General features: G+C 43.0%; 1 protein-coding gene across 2 annotated transcripts in view; it reads right to left on the bottom strand.

The window, feature by feature from the left end:
- LOC124606871 (putative lysozyme-like protein) overlaps nucleotides 1-22,006 on the bottom strand; it is a 154,509-nt gene that overhangs the window by 99,430 nt on the left and 33,073 nt on the right. For both annotated transcript variants that reach the window (XM_047138959.1, XM_047138958.1), the window contains exon 2: nucleotides 82-196. In XM_047138959.1, the coding sequence (XP_046994915.1) occupies nucleotides 82-195 (114 nt within the window). In that variant the 5' untranslated portion in view covers nucleotide 196. The remainder of the gene's footprint in view (nucleotides 1-81; nucleotides 197-22,006) is intronic.

The following is a 22,006-nucleotide window of genomic DNA, read 5'->3' as shown; positions in this document are numbered from 1 at the left end:
TACCAAATGTGTACTGCACACTGGGCGTGGAGTTGCAGATTGCTGAACACTGCTGTCTGGTAAAAGAGTTAGCAGACTGACCTGTATATCCAGCGGCAGCTGCACCACTTCCTGCTGTTCCGGCGCCAGGGGCAGCGACGATACCAGCGAGACGACGCAGCCCGCGAGGCAAACGAGGAGGGGCAGCCGGCTCATGCTGAAACACAACAACACCAGTTTTAGCGCAACACAAGAATCGTACATTGCAACTGTGGACATTGTAATATCAGGTGGCAGTTGTTTTCAGTTAATTATCGTGTATCTACGGGATACTTTGGCTTGTACCTTGTACACCGTTTTCTTGTTGTATGGGCGTAGCGACGGGAAGGGAACAGTAACTCACACTGCCTCACTATGCGTACAGCATCGACAGTGAGAAAACCACAAAGCTTCTCATTCGCCTACAGTGGCTGTTGAAAATAAGCATTGCAATTGAAAATCTCGCCATATATGAAAACCATTACGCAATAAGATTTTGGTGACACAAAATTTAAAATTTGTTTATATTCTTCGTTAAATTTAAACTATGTACGGATCAAATGTGATGAATGAAAGTACTGTACATCAATTTATTTAGATCGTACAATATTCGTTGGCACTCCTGCAGAGTAGCAATTTGAAATGTAAGTCGATTGCAGCAGCACTTATTCCGGCTTGCGAGTACGTTGGTGGACATCGATAAGGCAGCATGGAAGCAGACAAGTATGGGCAGCGTTGGAGGGACGAAGTGACTGCTTTAGAAATTCACATGAGATTAAGAGCCATATTTGGGGAAAAAATGGTTCAAATGGCTCTGAGCACTATGGAACCTAACATCTGAAGTCATCAGTTCCCTAGAACTTAGAACTACTTAAACTTAACTAACCTAAGGACATCACACACATCCTTGTCCGAGGCAGGATTCGAACCTGCGACCGCAGCGGTCGCGCAGTTCTAGACTGAGGCGCCTAGAACCGCTCGGTCACATCGGCCGGCTATTTGGGGAAACAGCACCAAGCTGCAGACCCGTGTTTCGTGGAGTATTATAGTTCTGGGTGGCGTGGACTGTGCCGAAAAAAAAGAAAAAAAAGAAAAAACGTACTGGAAGACTTTCCTAAGAAGTCACAGCCGGAATTACTAGTGCAGAAACATATATCGACTGTGTTGTAGGATCACAAAGGGATAGTGCTGGTTGATTGGCTTCATCCCGAGACGATCCTCAACAGCGATCGTTTATTGTAGTTCACTGCGGCAACTCCGCCGTCGGATTCAACAACGCCGTCACGGGAAACGGGCCGTGGCGTTCTGCTCCAACACGATAGTGGGCGACCACATGCCACTCGCCAGGACATTGCCGCCGCCAACGAACTAGGATTTGTTGTGCTGCTGGATCCTCCACATTAATCGACTCTGTTCCGTAGTGACTATGCGCAACTCGATGCAGTGAAAGACGTCTTGCGGGATAAGTAGTTCACCTCCAACGAAGAACTTCATGCAGTTGTCCACCACTGGCGCCGGAATACCCGCAAAGAATGGTGTTTTACACAAATACAGATGCCGTCAGAATGAAGGCAAAAATGCACAGACATTGGCGGGGAATGCCTGTTTTATAATCTGTATCCGTTTTTTCAGTAAATGGTTTCTGTGAACACGGAAAAATTGTAGTGTTCATTAATTTTGAACACTCCAAGTATATAAGAACAGAATGAGAAAATCAACTGTCCATTTCTACTCAGTAACTAACTTGTGAAGAATGTTAACCAGAAAAAAGCGTGAAAACCTTCATGTCACGATATTTCAACTGTCATCTGACGGAACTTGTATAGATGACGGAACGTTTCATATTGGTTTGTACGTGGTCGGGACTAAACGATTACGGTACTGCAAGTACTGTGCTTGAATTGCAGAACTTCTTTCTCAGAACCACAAAGTTCTCCGAGCGTACAACCTTAACTACGACGTAATTCTTTTTGTTAAGTAAATTCCAGTCCGATTCATAATATTGACATGCTGATATAGTGCTTCAGAAAATAGAAAAAAAATTGGAACCTGAACTGTACGTGAAAAGTCGGATGTCCTAAAAAATTTACATCGTTTCTTCTTGTCCCTGGCCTTATCCAACATCTGCACGGGGGTCGGCATGTTATTCTGGCTGTGACAGTGTTAGCGGGAGAGGGTGGCCGGAAGCCCTTGCCGGGCCTCATCGCATCCTCGTTCGCGCGAACACTTCCTTTCACACGCAGAGAGAGTTGCGTGCGCGGTGTACAGGAAGTCGCTGATCCTCCGCGGCTGTGTCGTGAGGTCGCGCTCGACGACATCGACCTTGCTGCCAACAGGCGGCGAAAACGGCGCTTCGCGGTCAGCCAGGAAAAGGGAAACGGACTGGCTGGCAGCCGCGAGACGAAGCAATGAGCCGCCCGGTGGCCGGCTGGTGCCTCGGAACGCCCTTGGCCTACACACCAACGGTGCCGCCAGCAAGGCAAGGCTCTTCTGCGGATTCTTGCGTAACCGACACACGTCTGTGCGACGGCAGAGGCCAGCCAAGGTGTTATCCGCAAACTCGACAGCTGGGGGGAAACCACTGCAGGAACATGCTGCTCATTACATACAAATTTTGCGCGCCAAGCTTCTGTATAATGTTAGCAGTAACGTAATCGGAGTCTTTCAGTTTTGTCGTAGAACACTGTTAATAGGTCATTAGCAAATACAAGTACATAATGTGTACGGAAAGTTGGGCACAAGAAATGAAAGAAAATTTCTTGAACATGATACAGGCAAGTTTTGCAGGAGAAATTGGCATACGACAGTGTACAAAACGTGTAATTAAACAAATTCTGGTACTGAAGATACGCATAAGTAAAAAATATCGCCGACAACACAAAAACGGTTAATGGAGGATGTCGCTACCCTGAGCTGTTTCGGATTGTCGACGGTGGTCTAACATTTTCTCTTTGTGGTGATCCATGTTTTCAATAGCCAGTGGATCTTACTCCTGAGAAACTGTCAGACAGTGTGTCGCAGAGGTGTGACGAGACGCATTGACTGAAAGATAAAATTGTTCCTCAGCTACCTCTTCTTTAAGTCCTTTTATTTGTTTTACTGACGATTTCGGCCGTCAGGCAATTATCAAACACATGAACTGTGTGTAAGCAAGTTACCTTATGACAAATACACTCCCTGACAAAAAAAAGTGAAGCACCCAGAAGATGTCAGTACAGCTTTATATACGTAAAGAACACTGACAGGTATGTAAATGGTTAAAGTCGGAATACTCTATGCCACGTAGAGCAATCATCAGAGGGCATTTATGTTGTTCATGATGAGCACTATTACCAGGCTTGGTAGTATATACAAGGGGAGTGGTCAGCATCCAATATTGACTGAAGGATGCGGAGATCCTGCGTACTCGTACGATACAGCATTATCAGCACTTGAGAGAATTTGGAAGGGATCTAATTGTGAGTCTCCATTTAGCCACCCTACCGAATGGTATAACATGCATATTTGTGGGGCATTCAGGTGTGACAGTGGCCCAGTGCTGGATTGCATGGGAACGCGAGGGCAGGCATACTCGTCTCATAATCGCATATTGATAACCGTCATGTTGTTCAAAAGGTTCAAATGGCTCTGAGCATTATGGGACTTAACATCTGAGGTCATCCGTCCCCTAGAACTTAGAACTACTTAAACATAACTAACCTAAGTACATCATACTCATCCATGCCCGAGGCGCCGGCCCGTGTGGCCGAGCGGTTCTAGGCGCTTCAGTCTGGAACCGCGCGACCGCTACGGTCGCAGGTTCGAATCCTGCCTCGGGCATGGATGTGTGTGATGTCCTTAGGTTAGTTAGGTTTAAGTAGTTCTAAGTTCTAGGGGACTGATGACCTCAGATGTTAAGTCCCATAGTGCTCAGAGCCATTTGAACCATTTTTGAACCTTGCCCGAGGCAGGATTCGAACCTGCGACCGTGGTGGTCGCGCGATTCCAGACAGAAGCGCCTAGAACCGCTAGGCCACACCGGCCGGCCGTCGTGTTGTGCACCAAACATAACATAACTCATTCTTGTCTGCACCCGCCGCAGGAAAACAAGTCATGGACTCCCTGCAGCATTCTATGTCATCTAGCACCGCTGGTCGGAGAATGGAGCAGTCGGGCTATAGATTTATCGTCACAGTTGTAGACTGCCGTTAACGTCAAAACACAAAAGGCTGCGTTTGGAGTGCTGGCGTGACCAGGAAGCACGGACTGTTGATGAATCGAGTCGCACTGTGTTCAGCGATGAATCGCGGTTCTGAAAAACCCCGGGCGAACCTCGTCGTCGAGTACGATGGCGATCTGGGGAGAGGTCTGACTCATTCTTCTAGAATTATGGAGAGGCACAGGGGAGGTACTCCCGACGTGATAGTGTGGCGAGCTATCGGGTATGACCTCGGTTCGCGGGTGGTAGTGATTGAGGGAACACTGACATTACAACGGTACGACACGGAAATCAACATGACAATGCTCATCCACTCAGTTTTATTGGTTGCTGCTCCTTAGCCAATATAAATGTTCTGAAAGATTTTATGGGTCCTTGCACTTGCTTCCGTGAGCTGCCTACGTGATACTGAGATGGCCAGCAAGATCCCTAGATCCATCCCTCACAGAACGTGTGCGAGACCAGCTCAGGCATCAACTCCATCCCAGCTCAAGTATTAAGGATATCGAGGACCGTAGCTTTGGCACTCCAGACAACCGACCGACTCAGTGCGTGCATTCAGGTGAGAGGGCGTGCAACTTTATATTGATAAAAATTCTCAATACTGTCAAGTTCTTTATGAGTTCGACTCGTTTTTCTAATTACTGATATAACCTCACATACACTCTCATCCCGTAAAGTTACTTTTCTTCCAGCTCTTCTGGGTACTTCACTTTTGTGTCAGATGGCATATTTGTGAAAAATATACAAAAATTTTGCCATAGTGGGACTTGCTTCCTCAGAGTTCGTTTGATATTGGTTTAGCGGTTTAAACCTTCAGTGACAATAAAAGGACCCATAAAATCTTTCAGAACATTTATATTGGCTAAGGAGCAGCAAGCAATAAAACTGAGTTGCATTTAGCCAAACGTCAAGCTCTACAATGAGTCAGGTCGCCACCTATACGCATGGGAGAGCTACGTCTACGGAGGTAAATGCATTGCAGTGATTTCAGCAGCCGACGACCGACTCAAGGTGTAATGCCCTTCCCATGATTTTTGACCACCTAGTGTATTTCCTGTGACACTGAACTGTCGCCAGAGGCTTGAAATGATGTTTTGTGTTAGGTTCTGATAACCATAAGTGAATGTGCGCGTTGACTTCCACACATATAGTTTCGGCAGATATGTCATTCTGTCTTGTGGGTGTTTTTTCACTTTAACAAGGAGCTCTCTTTGACACTTTTACGTACTTTTTATTTGAGTGGTATGCACGGTTCCAGTGGCAGGTTTCTTCTGAACTACTAAGAAAGTTAAGGTTTAATCTTACATATAGAAACAAGCTCGCTGATGAACCCATCGGCACCGACCGACCGCCGTGTCGTCATCTGTTGTATGGAGCAGCACACAGCTCCTCCGGCTTTCATGACCTTGGACCTCTGCTTCTCTTTGAAGTAGCTACTCAATTGGCCTCGCGAGGCTGAGTTTACTCCGGTCCTGTCCTCCCTCCAATAAAAAATCCTTGGTAATACCGGGTATTGTACCTGCGTCCTTCGCACAGCAGTCATGCGCGGAGGTCACCGAGCGATGGAGTTGGGAAATATCGCATATAACTCTGCTAAAAAAAAGACATAACACTATCATTTTGTACTCGTATTAAAAATGAAGTAAGTTTATAGTAGTGCTGTCACGACATTCATGGCGGCCGTATGTCGCGAAATTTGCACAAACAAAGCAAACCCGCGATTTTCGGCTTTACGGAGTACCCCGTGTTCCCAAATAGGGTAGTATATAAGAGACATTATCCAATAAGAGTGAACCAAGGGTTGTTTTGAAGAGAGGTATGTATGTTAAAACTCATTGTGAGTTCCATGTGTATGTCTCATACTCTCAGAAGAGATGCAAGGCTGTGAACTTGCAAAAGCTTGAAAATTCCTCGAAAATTCGGAAATAAACCATTTGTTTCAATGAAACAACGGGTGCGGTGGACTTGGCTGAGCAAAGTGTGCCTTGGATCAGAGAGAGTACTAAGTTTACACAGTGCACGCTGTCACGGTTGCTCTATCTGCCAATTGTCACCGAAACGCTTTAATTTAGGAAATGAAAAAGTTGTTCCCTATCCATCAGCGAAGAGAGAGGTGAATTGCGTTTTGTCTGAGCTACGAAACTCTTAATTCGAAGCGAAACCTATACAAGTGAAAGCTGCTTCGTTATGTAAGGGAGCCAGTTCCTTTGGAGACATCAGCCTTCTACATCCGGCTCCTGACGTTGTTGGAGAACCCGGAGTCGCTAATTAAGATTCCTTTAACTGTCGAGAAGAACTCTTTGTGCTTCGGATAGTGTGACACTTTTAAATATCTGAAGAAATGAAGTGCTTATTACTGACGGATTATTAGGTAAACTGAACTAGAATGGAATAGGGCGTCAGCAATAGTCGTTGCGAAAACAGTCTCGGTATTCACAGAGGTAATGGGAAACGTAAATCGGACTAGTGGTTTGAACGCTACTCCAGGCTAGTGCCTTCAACAGTGCGCACATCTCAAAACTGATATTTCTGAAACTGCTCGTTGCTGATTTATATTGTCAACGTAACGTTGACGATCACCAAATACATAAGAGGCACTCTGGAAATTTTTGAGGTGGCGAAACAACAAAGGCGAGCTCTACAACTCAACTCATCCACCAGTCCATGTGTCTTTCCTTGCGCAAAAGTTACAGAAAACTACACATGAAGTGTTATGGATGACTCAGTTCAACAGGAAACTGGGAATACAGCCTGTCGTGGATGTCCAGGGTATTCTAGTTATTAGGAAGCTCTGCAACGCACAGGAGGAGTCCCATCCTCTACTGGTGCAGAAGCTGCTGTCACGATCCTGGTGGTCAGATTTGCTTTTCGTGATCACTATGGTGTAAGGGACTCTGTCTCCAGTGGCTCGTTAGGGAGTAATAATGTAATTATGATTCATTCAGTTTGTTACTACAATTATCTTTGTTTCTGTGAACACAATTTCACAGTAAAGAAAATGTCTGTAAGGTACAAAACAAAAAAAGAAGGAAAACACGGTTCGTAGTAGGCTGTGTCATTACTTATTAATTGTGCCATCGGCCTATTTCGACATTTATGTCATTATCATCGTGGGACACATTGTAATATCAGTACATACTTTGTAAAAACTTACAAGGCGTAATAACAATGTTATTATAAACATGACATAGTCTTTACTTCTGCTTACCTGTTCCTGCGTATCACGTCATGTATTACATTAGACGTGGCACATAATTAAAGTTTCTGTTCCGCACTTGGGACCACATTTTACATTATCCATTCCTATCATTAGTTGCGAATGAAACCATGTAATGACATTTAAATGACCACAAGACAATACATTTAAGCTGTAGCCACTATGCACTCGTTATGTAAACTGACAGTCACAATCATCTGTTACTCTGGTCTATGTTGTCAGAGACCTACTTCACACATAACATCCTCGACTCTCGACTACGGCATGTCAGAGGGCTTAAATGTCTTCGATGGCGCAACATATAGTACGTTCCAAAACAAGGAAACAGATGATTCGATTGAGATACACTAACGTTTGTAACCAGATACACGTAGTGCAATATGCCGTACATAGAACACGGAAAAACGGAAATTCTGTCATATTCAGGCTAAAAAATTCTGTCAGCTTTACATCCAAGACTGATAGCTTTACTATCAAAATGTTTAAGTTGCGCTGATCTAAATTACAATAAAAATACGTTAAAATATTTACAATAGAAAGTCATATCACTGTATACCTGTTGCTAAATAAATCCCCGTTTGAACACCAGTAAAATAGTTATGTGTATATAAGTATTAAATATTCTAAGGGAAGATTGGGGGAGGGGGGAGGTTGGAGGGAAAGATTGGTTCAAATGGCTCTGAGCACTATGGGACTAAACATCTGAGGACATCAGTCCCCTAGAACTTAGAACTGCTTAAACCTAACGAACCTAAGGACATTACACACATCCATGCCCGAGGCAGAATTCGAACCTGCGACGTAGCAGTCGCGCGGTTCCGGACTGAAGCACCTAGAACCGCTTGGCCACCGCGGCCGGCTTTGGAGGCAAAGAATAAGAATCTACATAGATATGACAAATTTCAGGTAATGTATACGTAAACAACAAAAACATGGAGTCCTCCCTTTCCCTGTTATGCTTGTATAGATTAATTTCCTTTATATTGACACTCTGCTCTTAATTTACTATCAGATATGGATTTTAGAAAACCTACTTTTAGGAAAATGCAGGATTTAATTCATGTCGCTATGTGATTTTACGTTTTAAGTATCTTTTTTTAATGCTCCTTTTATGAATAGCTGTTTTATATCTGTGTTGAGAGTAATACTTCACGTAAATCACCGACTATGTATTGCTAGAAATATGTAGTAGAGTTCTAGGGACATGTGCCGCTTATGTAAAGCTTATAGCCATCCTCGTCTGCATACATGATGTACAATGTATACATAAATGCATAATCATACCGGTAACTATTTTACGAGTGCTCAAAAGTGGATTTATTTAGCAATAGGTATGCAGAGATATGTCTTTATGTTGTAAACATTCAATTTAATGTCATTATAATTTAGATCAGCGTAATTTGGATATTATGATAGTAACGCTATTCTGTTTTGGATGTAAAACTGACAATGTTTTGCTTGAATACAATGAAATTTTAGTTTTTCTGTGTGCTATGTACAGCATTTTGAACTTCATGTATCTGGTTGCAGACGTTTGTTTCTCTTAACTGACTCATTTGTTTTCCTGTTTTGGACTGTAAGATATGTTGACCTTTTCTGGCGCGTGAAAGCAGATATTTATGCACTTTGACATGTCGTAGACGAGAGTCAGCGATGTCATGTGTGAAGTATGTCTGTGACAACATTGAGTAACAGGTGATCGTAACTGCCAGTTCACTAGGCGAGTGGCTATAGCTTACATGTATCGTCATGTAGACATGTAAATGTAATGACATGGTTTACTTCACATATGGTGGTAGATATGGACTTTGTAAAAATGTGGCGTCTAATGTGATACATCATGTGATGTGCATTCACGTGCAAGTAGAGGTAAATGCTTGTGTCATTTCTATAACAAGATTGTTATTATTTTTTGTAGGTTTTTACGTAGTACTGATGTTTCAGTGTGTTTCACGTTGGTATGCCCTGTTTTAGGTGCTTGACGTAAGTATCTAAATCGGCCCATATTACAATGAATAAGTAATAATACAGCCTGCCACTGACCATTTTTTCTTCACAAAGTTTCTAGGGGCTGTGGCAACACAGGAGCAAAATTATAATAAGAGACAGAATAATGAAACAACCCTCAGAAAGATTAAAAGATTAAAAAGTACTGTGATGTGGTTGCCGTAGGTGTGGGAGTAGCTCAGTATACCGCCAATGTGCCTCTCTTGTATTGCATTCATTGAAGAAATACCCGAGGTGCGAAATCGCCACCTCCTTGTTGGTAAACCATTTCATGCTGCTGTCTGTCGCTACTAGCGCTGCCGGGAAAACAAACCCGAGAGAGAACTTGAGGTCCTCGAGAGAAGTGGGTGTTACTGTGGTCTACAGCTAGTATCGTTAGTGAATGAAACAAGTTTGTTTCCATATAAGGGGCACGGCGCAGGACATTGACATCTCCAGAGATTTTCAGTGCAATAAATACACAAAGACAAATGGGGCAAAGAAAAAAAAAAAAAGAAATTTAACTCCCCTGAAACCAGCCGCGGGACACCACGTGTCCTGTACACCGAAATACTCATAAAATAGGTGTGAACGACCTTAAAATGTCGTCAGTAGTGTTTGTATTCAGCCTGTATAGTTAACTTGTTATTTTGGCTGGAGTATGTGACTTAGGCATGATGTAGTGTGGACAGGCACTAGTGACAAAGCCAAGCGGTGTTGTGTCCTTGCGAGACACTGAAAGGATGAAACTGCCGTATGAGCGGCTGTCATGCGGCACGCTTTCTGGGAAGTCGGCGCTCCACCACGACGTCTTCGTGAACAATGCCACGCTCTCAGGCAGCGTATCACTTACTGCTGCTCGCTTCTCTAAATCTAATTTTTTTAGTCTTAGCAAGTCAGCACTACTAGTTTTCTGCGATCTTGGATTCTGCATATATACGTACAGTTACATGTTACTGATACTCTGAAAATCACAGCAACATGTAAAGCACGTTATGGGGTACTTTTAATCACCATGTTTTTAGAGTTTCAGCGTGTTAAGGTTTCTTTCCGTTTAATTCACAAAAAGAAGCATGAGATGGATGACAACTTATGCCCCTTTTTGACAGCAATAAGTCTTGCCACGAGTTCGTTTCATCGGGCGTTTTACAGCTTCAGGAGGAATGACTTGGGGCCACATGCGGCATCTTTCGTTACAAGCTGCCAGTACCTCAGGCACTTGTAGAGACTGACGCCACACCTTTCTGAAGACTAAACTTTGTGCAATATAACTTCTGACCACATTTCATGCAATCGTTAAAGCTTTCTTCGTGGTACTGTAGGTAATGGTCCTTCCACGACATCGACAGACAACTGACAAGCAGGAAAAAGTCACTGGGCTATCTGTGAGGGATTTTCTGTCGCAGTCAGTAAGAACTGACAGTACATTCAGTGTTAAGTAGCCTGGGAAGCAACTAGAACGCCTCTTGCTGACGAGTTGCCAGAATATAGATACAAAAATCATGTTTGTATTAATGGAAGACGCAGTTTCACCCTATGTAGCTTTATTGACAAACTTAGCCACTAACTACTGTGGTCAAGAAACTAATGTTGTTCAAATGTGTATGAATTCCCACGAGACCAACTGCTGAGGTCATCGGTCCATAGACTTACACACTACTGAAACTGAACACCCATGCCCGAGGGAGGACTAGAACCTCCGGCGGGGGTGGTTGCGCAATCCGTGACTCAAACCGCGCGTCCACTCCGCGCGGCTAACTAATGTTGAAGTAAACTGATACAGATTGCCGTATCGACACCCACATTTGGCTATTACCAGTCCATTGTCAGGACTGCTTATACAGAATTTTGTGATGTGGGCTAGAAGCTTCAGAACACAGAAAAGTGGCTACTGTATGGCCTGTTGTTACTACACACACTCTACGAAGATTTTCTGTGAGGTGGTTGGCAGGAGTATCGAATGACATCAACTGGCGTTGATTTCTGTCAGCTGCGAACTTTAGCAAGCAAGTACTACGTCAATGAAAGAACGAGCGACTCGTCGAGTTCACGATCACTAAAATATTATGTAGAACTGAGTATAAGCATAGTTATTGACATAGACGACGTCAAACAGAGTTGCCTATAGTTTGATGAAGTAAGGGTCCACAGCTTGAACATGGCAAATGCCGTGTACGGCTACCAGTATATTTATTAGTTGCGTTTGCAATTTGGACGGTTATCGTTTCCAAGCACGGGTATTTAGTATTTGTAATCCACTAGCCAAACAAAGCAACACAAGTGACATATTTCACACATAACTTTCTTTTCATCGGCAAAAGTTGGTTTTCTCATCAGAAAATCATTTCAAGCGATTTTTTTGGCTTTTAATGTTGCAACTGCTAACGTGTGCTACGGAAATGAAAATGACAAACCACCATCACAATTAAATTATGTACTGATGACCATACGAGATATCTGTACTCAGTGTTGCCTGCTAGTTATAACTGGTAGCGACCGAGATGAAATCAGTCCCGGTCGACCACATTCGTTTTCCATCGATTCAGCTACTTACATTGCGCGTATGGTACTGAGATATCGCTTAACGCTCCATCCTGACTCACAGTACAGACTCCACGACTATTATACTTTATTTATCGTCTCTTAACTCATAGAATCATTTGTCATAGCATTATATTCTGAACCATGACATTTTTAACTGTTCTTCTGCATGTTTTGTACAGCTCTCACGCTTAGCTCTCACTGAACTGACGTGACACCGGTGATGCGATTTCAAAAAAATGGCTCTGAGCACTATGGGACTCAACTGCTGAGGTCATTAGTCCCCTAGAACTTAGAACTAGTTAAACCTAACTAACCTAAGGACATCACAAACATCCATGCCCGAGGCAGGATTCGAACCTGCGACCGTAGCGGTCTTGCGGTTCCAGACTGCAGCGCCTTTAACCGCACGGCCACTTCGGCCGGCGTGATGCGATTTGTTAATACATTGGAAATACCTGTATCTGATACTTTCTAAATAGTTTACTCACAGTTTTACCACCAATCCGAAAATACTTCATGAATTAGAGGTTACCAGGTGAGACGGTAGAGGGAAACAACTGCAGAGTCTTTCATTGAGGAAATACGTATTTAGCAAAAGGTAAATAGGTACATACGTATCAGAAAAAGAGTGAGACGCAATGGGAACAATGGCGCATAATTCGAGATAGAAATTATGTATTAACCATCGTGTGCTACGTAATTTGATACAGTGTGATATGAATCCATATTGCAAAGTCTTTCCATCCCTGAGCATTGATCTTCACAGCGAACGCATAAGAGAGGTTCGTTGAACTTGGAAATAATCACAGGATTCTCTCAGATGGTTTGAAGCACCGTGAGCTAAGGGTAGTACAATTTTTCCTGATCTCCTACGGTATTAATTTTAACTCATAAATGGTGACACATTTCACAATTCCAGGCAATGGGGGGAGAATCTGGAAACCTATTTCGCTCACGCAGCAAGTGCAGACACTCTTGAGAAACCCGCAGATCGTATGTTAACGTGAGCGACACTCGGCACGCTCAGGCCAGCTGTTACCTGTCGTCCTTGCTGAAACGAGGCGAGTGCCTTGCTGAACTTTCTCATAATTAAAGCGACCCGTTTCACGCTTTTCCGCCCATACTCGTGTGTTAGCCCCATTTTAATGCGCCGAGGGTTTGTCCTGCATTTAGCAGAATGAAGCTGCTAATGGCAATGTGTATCGACTAGAGTTGTAAAACTACTGTAGGCTATGGCACTTTTCGTCAGTTAGGATCGTACCGCATTACCTGTGCGTTAGGTGTGTTGCATACCTATCGGGCGTTACCTTATTTCGATTGCCTTGTTTGCGTATGTATAACTTACGGAACATTTTTGTTCTACATAGTTATCCTCCTGTCTCTTACTTAAAAATAAGCGGTATTTGTAACAAAGTTGACACTGTCACTGTTTAATTCTGCTTGTATTCGAAAATTGATCTGTGATGTGGAACAAAGGGACAGTGTATTAAAAATAAAGAAATGAGTACAAAATAACAACAATAATTATGTATATTCTTTTACGTTTGTGCATGAAACTATAGTTGCATCAAAAGTAATTGCTTTGGTTTCATAAAAATGCAGAAGTTACGCGATCAACTAATTTTTATCACCTACAAAATGCAGCTTATATTTTTTTAAGGATATAAACTACTCAGTTGACTAACACTAAACGATATGTGGCTGCTATTATGTGCAAAACTAACAAACAACCAAGCAAAAAACAAAGAGAGTTTGTCAGCTCCCAGTTTCTCCACACATTCATTTATGTTTCTTTCCCTACCAATACTACTGGTAATCCTACCATTTACTACGTCATTTATGTACCGCACCAAAACTTCCGAACCATAGTTTTGGTAGAGATCAACTCTAGGACTGACTTAAATGCACACTTTAATGAGTGACTGGCAACTTATTTGTTGTTATGGGAAGCGCTCAGACCAGATAACCGAGATTAACATTGTGGAGTGAATGCTTAGTATCATGCTTATGTTGCTGATGACTACTGCAGGATGAGGGAAACATTGCAGCACAGCAGAAAAGGACAAACGGCCACCACACTTAACATCCCTGTCTGGTGGATGGCTTCATAAGGCATTTCGGCGTAAATTTTGTAGCAGGCACGGATCCAGGGTTCAGTGTAGGAGCAGAGGATAACTGTTTCTCCATTGTCCCCCCTCGCCCGTCCCCTCAAATATAGTTCGCCGTAATCCACCACGTTTAACATGCCACAGGTATAGAGAATTTTAGCAATAATAGCTATAAAACACATAAGACGTTAAACCACAACCAGCGGGTACACTAATACTGCCACACATATTTGGTTTCAGACTGCTCGGAACTATGTAAAAGTACGTCAGAAAGTAACGTTGTGGAGTGGGCGTCAACATCCCACAACGCTCTGTAGCGAAAAAATTTCGAAATTGCAATTTTTTCAACCATATGCGGACTGATTTCATTCAATAATCATAATATAGGTTAGCTACAATTTCTCTGGATCAGGTCACTTGGTGAGTGGAGCAACCGCAGATGAAGAAATATCCGCAAGAACTGCCGTGGGAAAATTTATTAATCTCCTACTGATTCACAACTACTGTAGTTTCGTGACTGTAAAGTCACGTCCTCAGGTGCTAAACAACTGACCTAAAGTACACACAAATAAATCTTTTGTACACCTTCATAGGCAAAACTATGAGACGAAGTTTTAATTATGTCATAAGCATGAAAATAACAACTTGTTTGGACGTGAAAGTCATCCCTTAAAGAAACATAGATGTCCCATATCCTCATGCTGATTGTAACTCAAAAACGCAACGGTCAAAAACTGGACGATGAACTACATGCGAGATGCAACCAAGAACAAGCAGGGATACTAAGGATGCAGGAGGCACATAATTGTAAGTATCAGTTTGTCCACACAGTTAGTATAAGGGGAATTTACATGATTTTAATCAGCAAGTTTTCTGTATCAGTGTGTCGTTGGACAGATGTTCTCCTACGTTCCCTGCTGGCGGCTACTTCTAATTTTAATTTAGATTAAACTGCCACTCCAGCGTGTCTTGTCATTATCGTGGCTACGATTTAGTGAGCTGGGAGCACCATCCCGCGCATGCGTGACTGGGCGGTATTTCCATGTATTACTCCCGAGCTGATTGTATATACGGGGTGTTTATAAATGAGTATCGGGGTTTTAACGCTTTATAATATTTATTATATTAAACTTACAGTTATAAGTGATACGTCAAATGAAAGAGCAACTCAAACAGTTTTTCCAAGAACCTTATAAATGTTCAATGTGAGCACCATTTGTCACACGGCCCACAAGTCTATAGCCGAGTTCTTCCCAAACGTTGATAAGTGTGTCTTCAGTGATTGTAGCAACAGCTGCTTCAACCCGGTTTCTTAATTCAGGGACGTCTGCTGGTAGCGGAGGCACGTACACACGATCCTTGATGAAGGCCCAAAGGAAAAAATCGCAAGGCGTTAGGTCGGGTGAACGTGGAGGCCATGCAAAGCAAGCCCTGTCATTGGGTCCCTTGTGGCCTATCCAGCGCTTGGATAGAATGAAGTTGAACCAATCGCGTACATCGCTATGCCAGTGAGGTGGTGCCACACAAAAGTGTTTGAGGTGGTCTTTCATTTGACATATCATTTATAACTGTAAGTTTAATGTAATAAATATTATAAAGCGTTAAAACTCCGATATTCGTTGATAAACACCCTGTACTACGTTACCGGCAGAGCCCCGCGCACTTCCTCTCACCGCTGCTTGTGTAAGCACTATTTATTACTCTTGTTTTGTTAATGTATTGTCAACAGCCCTTTCGTAATCATTATTTATTCCCGGGATTATTTATAATTTGATTGCGTTTTTAGTGTCCCCAATTGTTCTAGGTTACTTGTAGCAAGTAGTCCACTCTCAAGTTCGAGGCGGTTGCTTTTTTACTCTATTATCAACATGAGGATAGGGGACTATATGTTTCATTGAGGGACGGCTTCCATATCTACAGAGGTCCATTGTCTTCCTTTCTTATTTACAATGTAATTAAAATTTTGTCAAGTGGTTTAGGTTAAAAAAGGGTTTTGCGTCTTATTTAGGTGAATTTTTTGGCACCTGGGGACGTGACATTATACTGATGAAACTAGTTGTGACCCAATAGGAGGTGAAAAAATCTACTCAAGGCAGCTGTTGCGGTTAGTTATTATAGAAATGGATTCTCTAGAGAAGATGGGAACGTGGCTCAAAAATGGTTCAAATGTCTCTGAGCACTATGGGACTTATCATCTGAGGCCATAAGCCCCTAGAACGGAGAACTACTTAAATCTAACTAACCTACGGACAACACACACATCCATGCCCGAGGCAGGATTCGAACCTGCGACTGTAGCGGTCGCGCGGTTCCGGACTGAAGCGCCTAGAACCGCTCGGCCACACCGGCCGACCAGGAACGTGGCTTCGATGATCGGATAACTACGTGCAGTGACAATATGTGATTGGAACAGAGACTCGTCTATATAGTTTTGATTTGACGTTATTAATCAGCTAAGTTACCTCTGTGCAGACCCAGAAAGAAATGTAATATACATGGCACAGGGAATGAAGAAAATCACAGAAAATAATCGCAAAGTCGTTGCTTTGGTAAACTGTCCTGGTAGTTTGTGCATTTGCCGTTAACCAGAGCAAATGGTTCAAATGGCTCTGAGCACTATGGGACTTAACATCTATGGTCATCAGTCCCCTAGAACTTAGAACTACTTAAACCTAACTAACCTAAGGACAGCACACAACACCCAGTCATCACGAGGCAGAGAAAATCCCTGACCCCGCCGGGAATCGAACCCGGGAACCCGGGCGTGGGAAGCGAGAGCCCTACCGCACCAACCAGAACAATCGGAACATATGAGAACTATTATTGTATCATACTAACAGGAGAAAGATTTGTATAAATACGGTGGCGTTTTGCTAAAGACGAACGACGCCTTTGAAGCTTTTGAATGCACAGATTTCGTTCACTTGTGCCTTTACATCCAGTGATAATAAGCACAAGGCGATGTGGTCATATGCTGTACTCTGAACTAAGCAAAGATGACGTTTCCACAAATACACCCGATAATCTAGGTACAATCCTCAGAATCTAGCAGAGGAAGGAATAATATAACAAATGTGTCTGTTACAGGGATTTGTATTTTTAACTGACATCAAGCCTAATCTAAAATATTCGCATTTAAAGTTCCTCAATATAGAATCACCTGTGATCCAAGGACAGTTATTGACATGCCATGATCCAGTGTTTCATCATAGACCTGTTACATACAACAATTGCCTTAAATGGAAATGCGGTTTCGTATTCGACGTTAGCTGCTTATAACTCTGAATCTGAAATCCGGCTGTTGTAGAATCTGTGACGGCGAAACCAACTGAAATTGCTAAGCGTCGTGGCCTGGTCGCTGCGGATGCGACAGATGGGCGGCGGGGGGGCGACAGCGCAGCGACACGTGGGCGGCGCGGCCACCGGCCGCCGGCGCGACTTTCTCCTGCGCGGCTGTGACGCCACTATAGTTTGGCGGAGCGTGTCTCAGCTCTTGCGTCATGTCGCGGGCAAGTTATTGCCCGAAATAGTCCCTCTACAAGTCTGTGCAGGAGGGGACTGGAACAGAGCGCGAAAGGTGGTGGGGAGGAGGGCACTTTTAACAACATTTACCTTATGCCTTGACCACACTTTTATTTTTTCATCAACCTTACGAGTTTCGACTTTTCGTCCTTTTCAAAGGCAACGCTATGTCAGTCATATAAAAACATTAGATACATTGTATCACTATTGATACTTGTCTCGTGCTCGATAATGTTGACGTGGTACTATGTATCTAATGTTTTTATATGAATGACATAGCGATGCCTTTGAAAATAACGAAAGTAGAAATGTGTAAGGTTGATGAAAAATAAAAGTGTGATCAAGACATAAGTAAAAGTTATTAAAAGTGCATCCAAATGACCGCGTCTACTCACAGCATGTTCATGAAAATTTCAGAGGAGGAGTGCGTTACAAAAGTATCCGAAATCTGATACACACACCATTCCCATATATTTGCACAGTGTATAAAACTGTAAACGGATGTTTTTCGAAATTTTAACACCTAACAAGATTCGATGAGACACCGATGAGGAATTAACGTGTACCGTAGGGCGTAAAGTTCATGCTGAAATGAATGATGTATTGATGTATACCTACCACAAAATTGGAGTGTTATGTGTATGTACTTCAGTACAAAGGAATAAGGAAAAGAATGACAGCGAAATGATGTCCTTGTATATAGTAATCATATTTTTCTAAGTTCACAAACAAAGACGGCTGTTTGGAAAAGCTGAAAAGACACAACGACATCAGGTGACGTACATTACGGTTACAGGAAAGCTCAACGACAATATTCTGAAGAGTAATACATACACAGGCGTGGATACGCACACCATTCAGAAACTAGCAAATAAGAGATGATACGATCTAGAAAGTCTCAAAGGCAATGACTCTTCAGATCAGCAATCCGATAGAGGGTAGTTCAGCGATGAATTAATGGAAAATGCTAAGCGCAGAATAAGCTATTACAGGTATAAGAGGCTATAAAAGTGATGGAAAGATGAAGAAATATTGGAACTTATGGAAGAAAGAAGGGATCACAAGATAAGGACAAATACAACGAGGAAAATCATCATGTGAAGAGGAAAGGTTACATAAAAACCTTAAATTGAGAAAAGAATGGCTATATTATACTGCGAATATGACAATTACGTCCTAATTCTGAAATGAAAAGGTTGTGGTGTTAACAATTCATTCGCAGACGGAGAAACAATCGTTTAGCACAGAGGATAAAAGAAATAAAAAGTTGAGAAATGTCATACGCCGTACAATAATTGTATTGAATTATGAGAGAGTAGATTGATGTGAAAGAAATAGAAGAGCCTATAAGGCGGAGTCCTCTGAAAGGGAACTGAAAGTTTATTTAAAAAAGGGACAGTAAGTTTAGATGAAAAACCTTAGAACTGTATGTGAGAAGAATACTTTTATATTATAACAGTTTCCGTAGCCTGTGAATCAAGACGTGCATTATAAAATGTTCATGCTATTAGTTCGATCACATTACTGAAGCAAAAATAAACATATAAACGTAAGACCTATTGTGATTTTAATAAAAATCTTCAGCATATAAGACAGCCCCATGTTGTGAACAAAATTAAGTTTTCTGCTACTGTTACATGCAGCCTATATCAAAAATTTGTTTGATTTACATCACGAGCTGTTCATATAGTGTAAAGAACTGTATTGAAACAGGTTCACATTGCGAGACCCTCCCTGAATTTCATGTCATGTGAACAAGTAAAAAACTCGAGGGAAAACTGGTCGCCGATGAGGTCGTCGACTTCACAAATATTGAAGGTACCCCAGAAGCAACCCAGATCCGATGGCTGGTACCTCAAAAAGCAAAGCGGGAAACGTACGAGAATTGCCCAGAAAGTAAATCACCGCATTTTTCTTCAACAATTCGTTATTGAACATAATGAGAATCACACACACGAAAGAATGGTGTTTTATATACACACCCTATTTTTTCATGTAATCTCCATCCCGTTTTATGGCCTTCCTCCAGCGCGGAACAAGGGCGCGTGTGCCCTGTCGGTAACAGTCCTTGTCCTGGTGGCGGAGTCAGTGCTTCACTGTGTGAATCACCTCCTGATCGTTCTCAGAATGTCTTCCACGAATGGCATCCTTTAATGGCGTAAACAAGTGCAAGTCCGAGGGGACTAGGCTAGGGCTGTAGGGTGGATGGGGTAACACTGTCCAACCCTGTTTTGCTATGTGTTCAGCTGTCCTCAGACTTGTGTGCGGCTGAGCGTTATCGTATTGCAGCAAAACATCTCCTGGGTTGCTGTGGCGCCGAAGTCGCAGGAAGCGCGCCTTGAGTTTTGTTAATGTGGTGACGTATGCTTCTGAATTAATGGTACCGCCTCTTGGCATCACATCAATGAGATTCACACCTTCACAGTCCCAGAACACATTGATCATGACCTTACTGGCGAAAGCAGTTGCTTTGAATTGTTTCTTCTGTGGGGAGGTGGAATGGTGCCATTGCGTCTACTGTCGTTTTGTTTCGGGCTCAAAATGGTGAATCCAGGTTTCATCATCTGTCACAACCAGGGACAAGAAGGCCTCTCCCTCAACTTCAGAACGTTGCAACAAATCAAGATAAATGTTTTTTTTCTGTGCGATTTGTTATCCACCGTTAGACACCGCGAGACCCCTCTGGCACACACTTCTGAATATCCAAGAGTGCGGCTAATTACACCCACACATCCTTTGCTGATTGATAGATGCAGCCCCAGCTGCCGAGTCGTAATGCGTCTGTTCTCGCGAATGAAATCAGCGCGCTGCAACATGTTAGGTGTGACAGCCGTGGATGATCCCCCCTACCGAAGCAAATCGTGGAGCTCGGCCGAACCGCCTTCTGATGACTTCACCCTCTGTGCCGACAGCAGATACTCCATAGACTTTGCACAAGCGTTTGTGATTCTTCCCCATTTCTTCTTTCTCTGCGGTGAGAAATTCAATGACGGCACGTTGTTTGTGACGTACATCACCTACAGACGCCAATTTGAAACTGTCCTGCAGCTACACTATCGTTCGGAAGTGACGGAAACTTGGTGCGCTTTTCAAATAATACATACGTAACGTATAGAATCTGTAGCAATGTTTTCGGCTGAGAAAAAAATGCGATGCATTACTTTTTGGGCAACCCTCGTAGATGAGGTTTGTCGCCACAGACATTGTTAGATAACGAAAAGTAAAATAATATATTTGGCATTCTGGATAGAAACTTGTGACAGATGATGCTGAAATACGAAATATTTTGAGAACGCCGAAACGCTTAGTAAGTGAGAGAGCGAGGTGGATTAAATCATTCCAGAATGAGAGTACATCCTTACACTCCATGGGGAATCTTGACTTTTGCGGCTCCAGAGTCCCTGGAGACCGCGAGGAAAAGGACAAGGTGAGCCGATCCTGTCCTCGAAGCCCTTGCTACACCAGTCTGGGAAGGGAAATCGAGTTCACAGGATACGCTACGCTCTTCTTTGATGGTTACGTAGTAGTCGGCGAGGTAAGCGGCTTTAAGGTGCGAGCGTAACATTGAGCAATGCAGCTGAAGCGTTTGAGATGGGCACAAACGTAACAGGCAACGTGAGAAACCAAAATCTGTCCCATATTATGTACATACTTGATATCATGGTAGTTATTGTAGAAAATTGTAAGTTAATGCAGAGGAGTAGGAAACGCCACCTGGAATCGCAGCAGTCTTGAACATACAGACAGACCACCAGACCTCGGTGTCGTGTTGGGCAAATCAATGACATACAAATATCACAGAAGAAGACCCGTCAAAATGTTGCCGCCAGGAAAAACATCTTGAGAAAACTAGTGAATAGTAAATGGGGAGCCAGACCAATTGTATAAGAAGAACGCCCAAGCACTTTTCTTTTCCACGGTGGAATATGCATACCCTGCATGGTCCAGATCTGCACAAGCCTAAATGACACAAGCAAGACTAAGAACAGTATGTATGAAACCCACACCACTTGCGAAGCTAAATAAAACGGCTGGATTCTCAGATCCTGAATCCCGAAGAACTGCACAAGAGCACACAGAAAATTTAAAACGGACTGTCCATGAGCGCCACGTCCTGCACTGTGCTTCACGCGGATCTGGCAGACTTAAACCTCGCAACAGATTCCTTAGTACTAAGCTAGATGAGCCCCTATACTACCCTACCTCATAAGCGATGCGTAGCGGCAATACACTGAGTTCGAAGATTTAGGGGACACTGAATCGCAACAGAACAGGTGTAGTGTCACTCAAAATAAATATAATTAAATGGGGCCTCAGACACGAAGCAGACGACAAAGGACACAGTGGTGCAATTCAGGACATGGAACATCTTCTACAATGTCCCAACTGGCTCACACGATGTACTGTAGA

This window comes from Schistocerca americana, chromosome 3 (genome assembly GCF_021461395.2).
Source record: "Schistocerca americana isolate TAMUIC-IGC-003095 chromosome 3, iqSchAmer2.1, whole genome shotgun sequence".
NCBI lineage: Eukaryota > Metazoa > Arthropoda > Insecta > Orthoptera > Acrididae > Schistocerca > Schistocerca americana.
The sequence above is the reverse complement of the archived record's forward strand: the minus strand, read 5'-3'. Positions and strand labels throughout refer to the sequence as shown.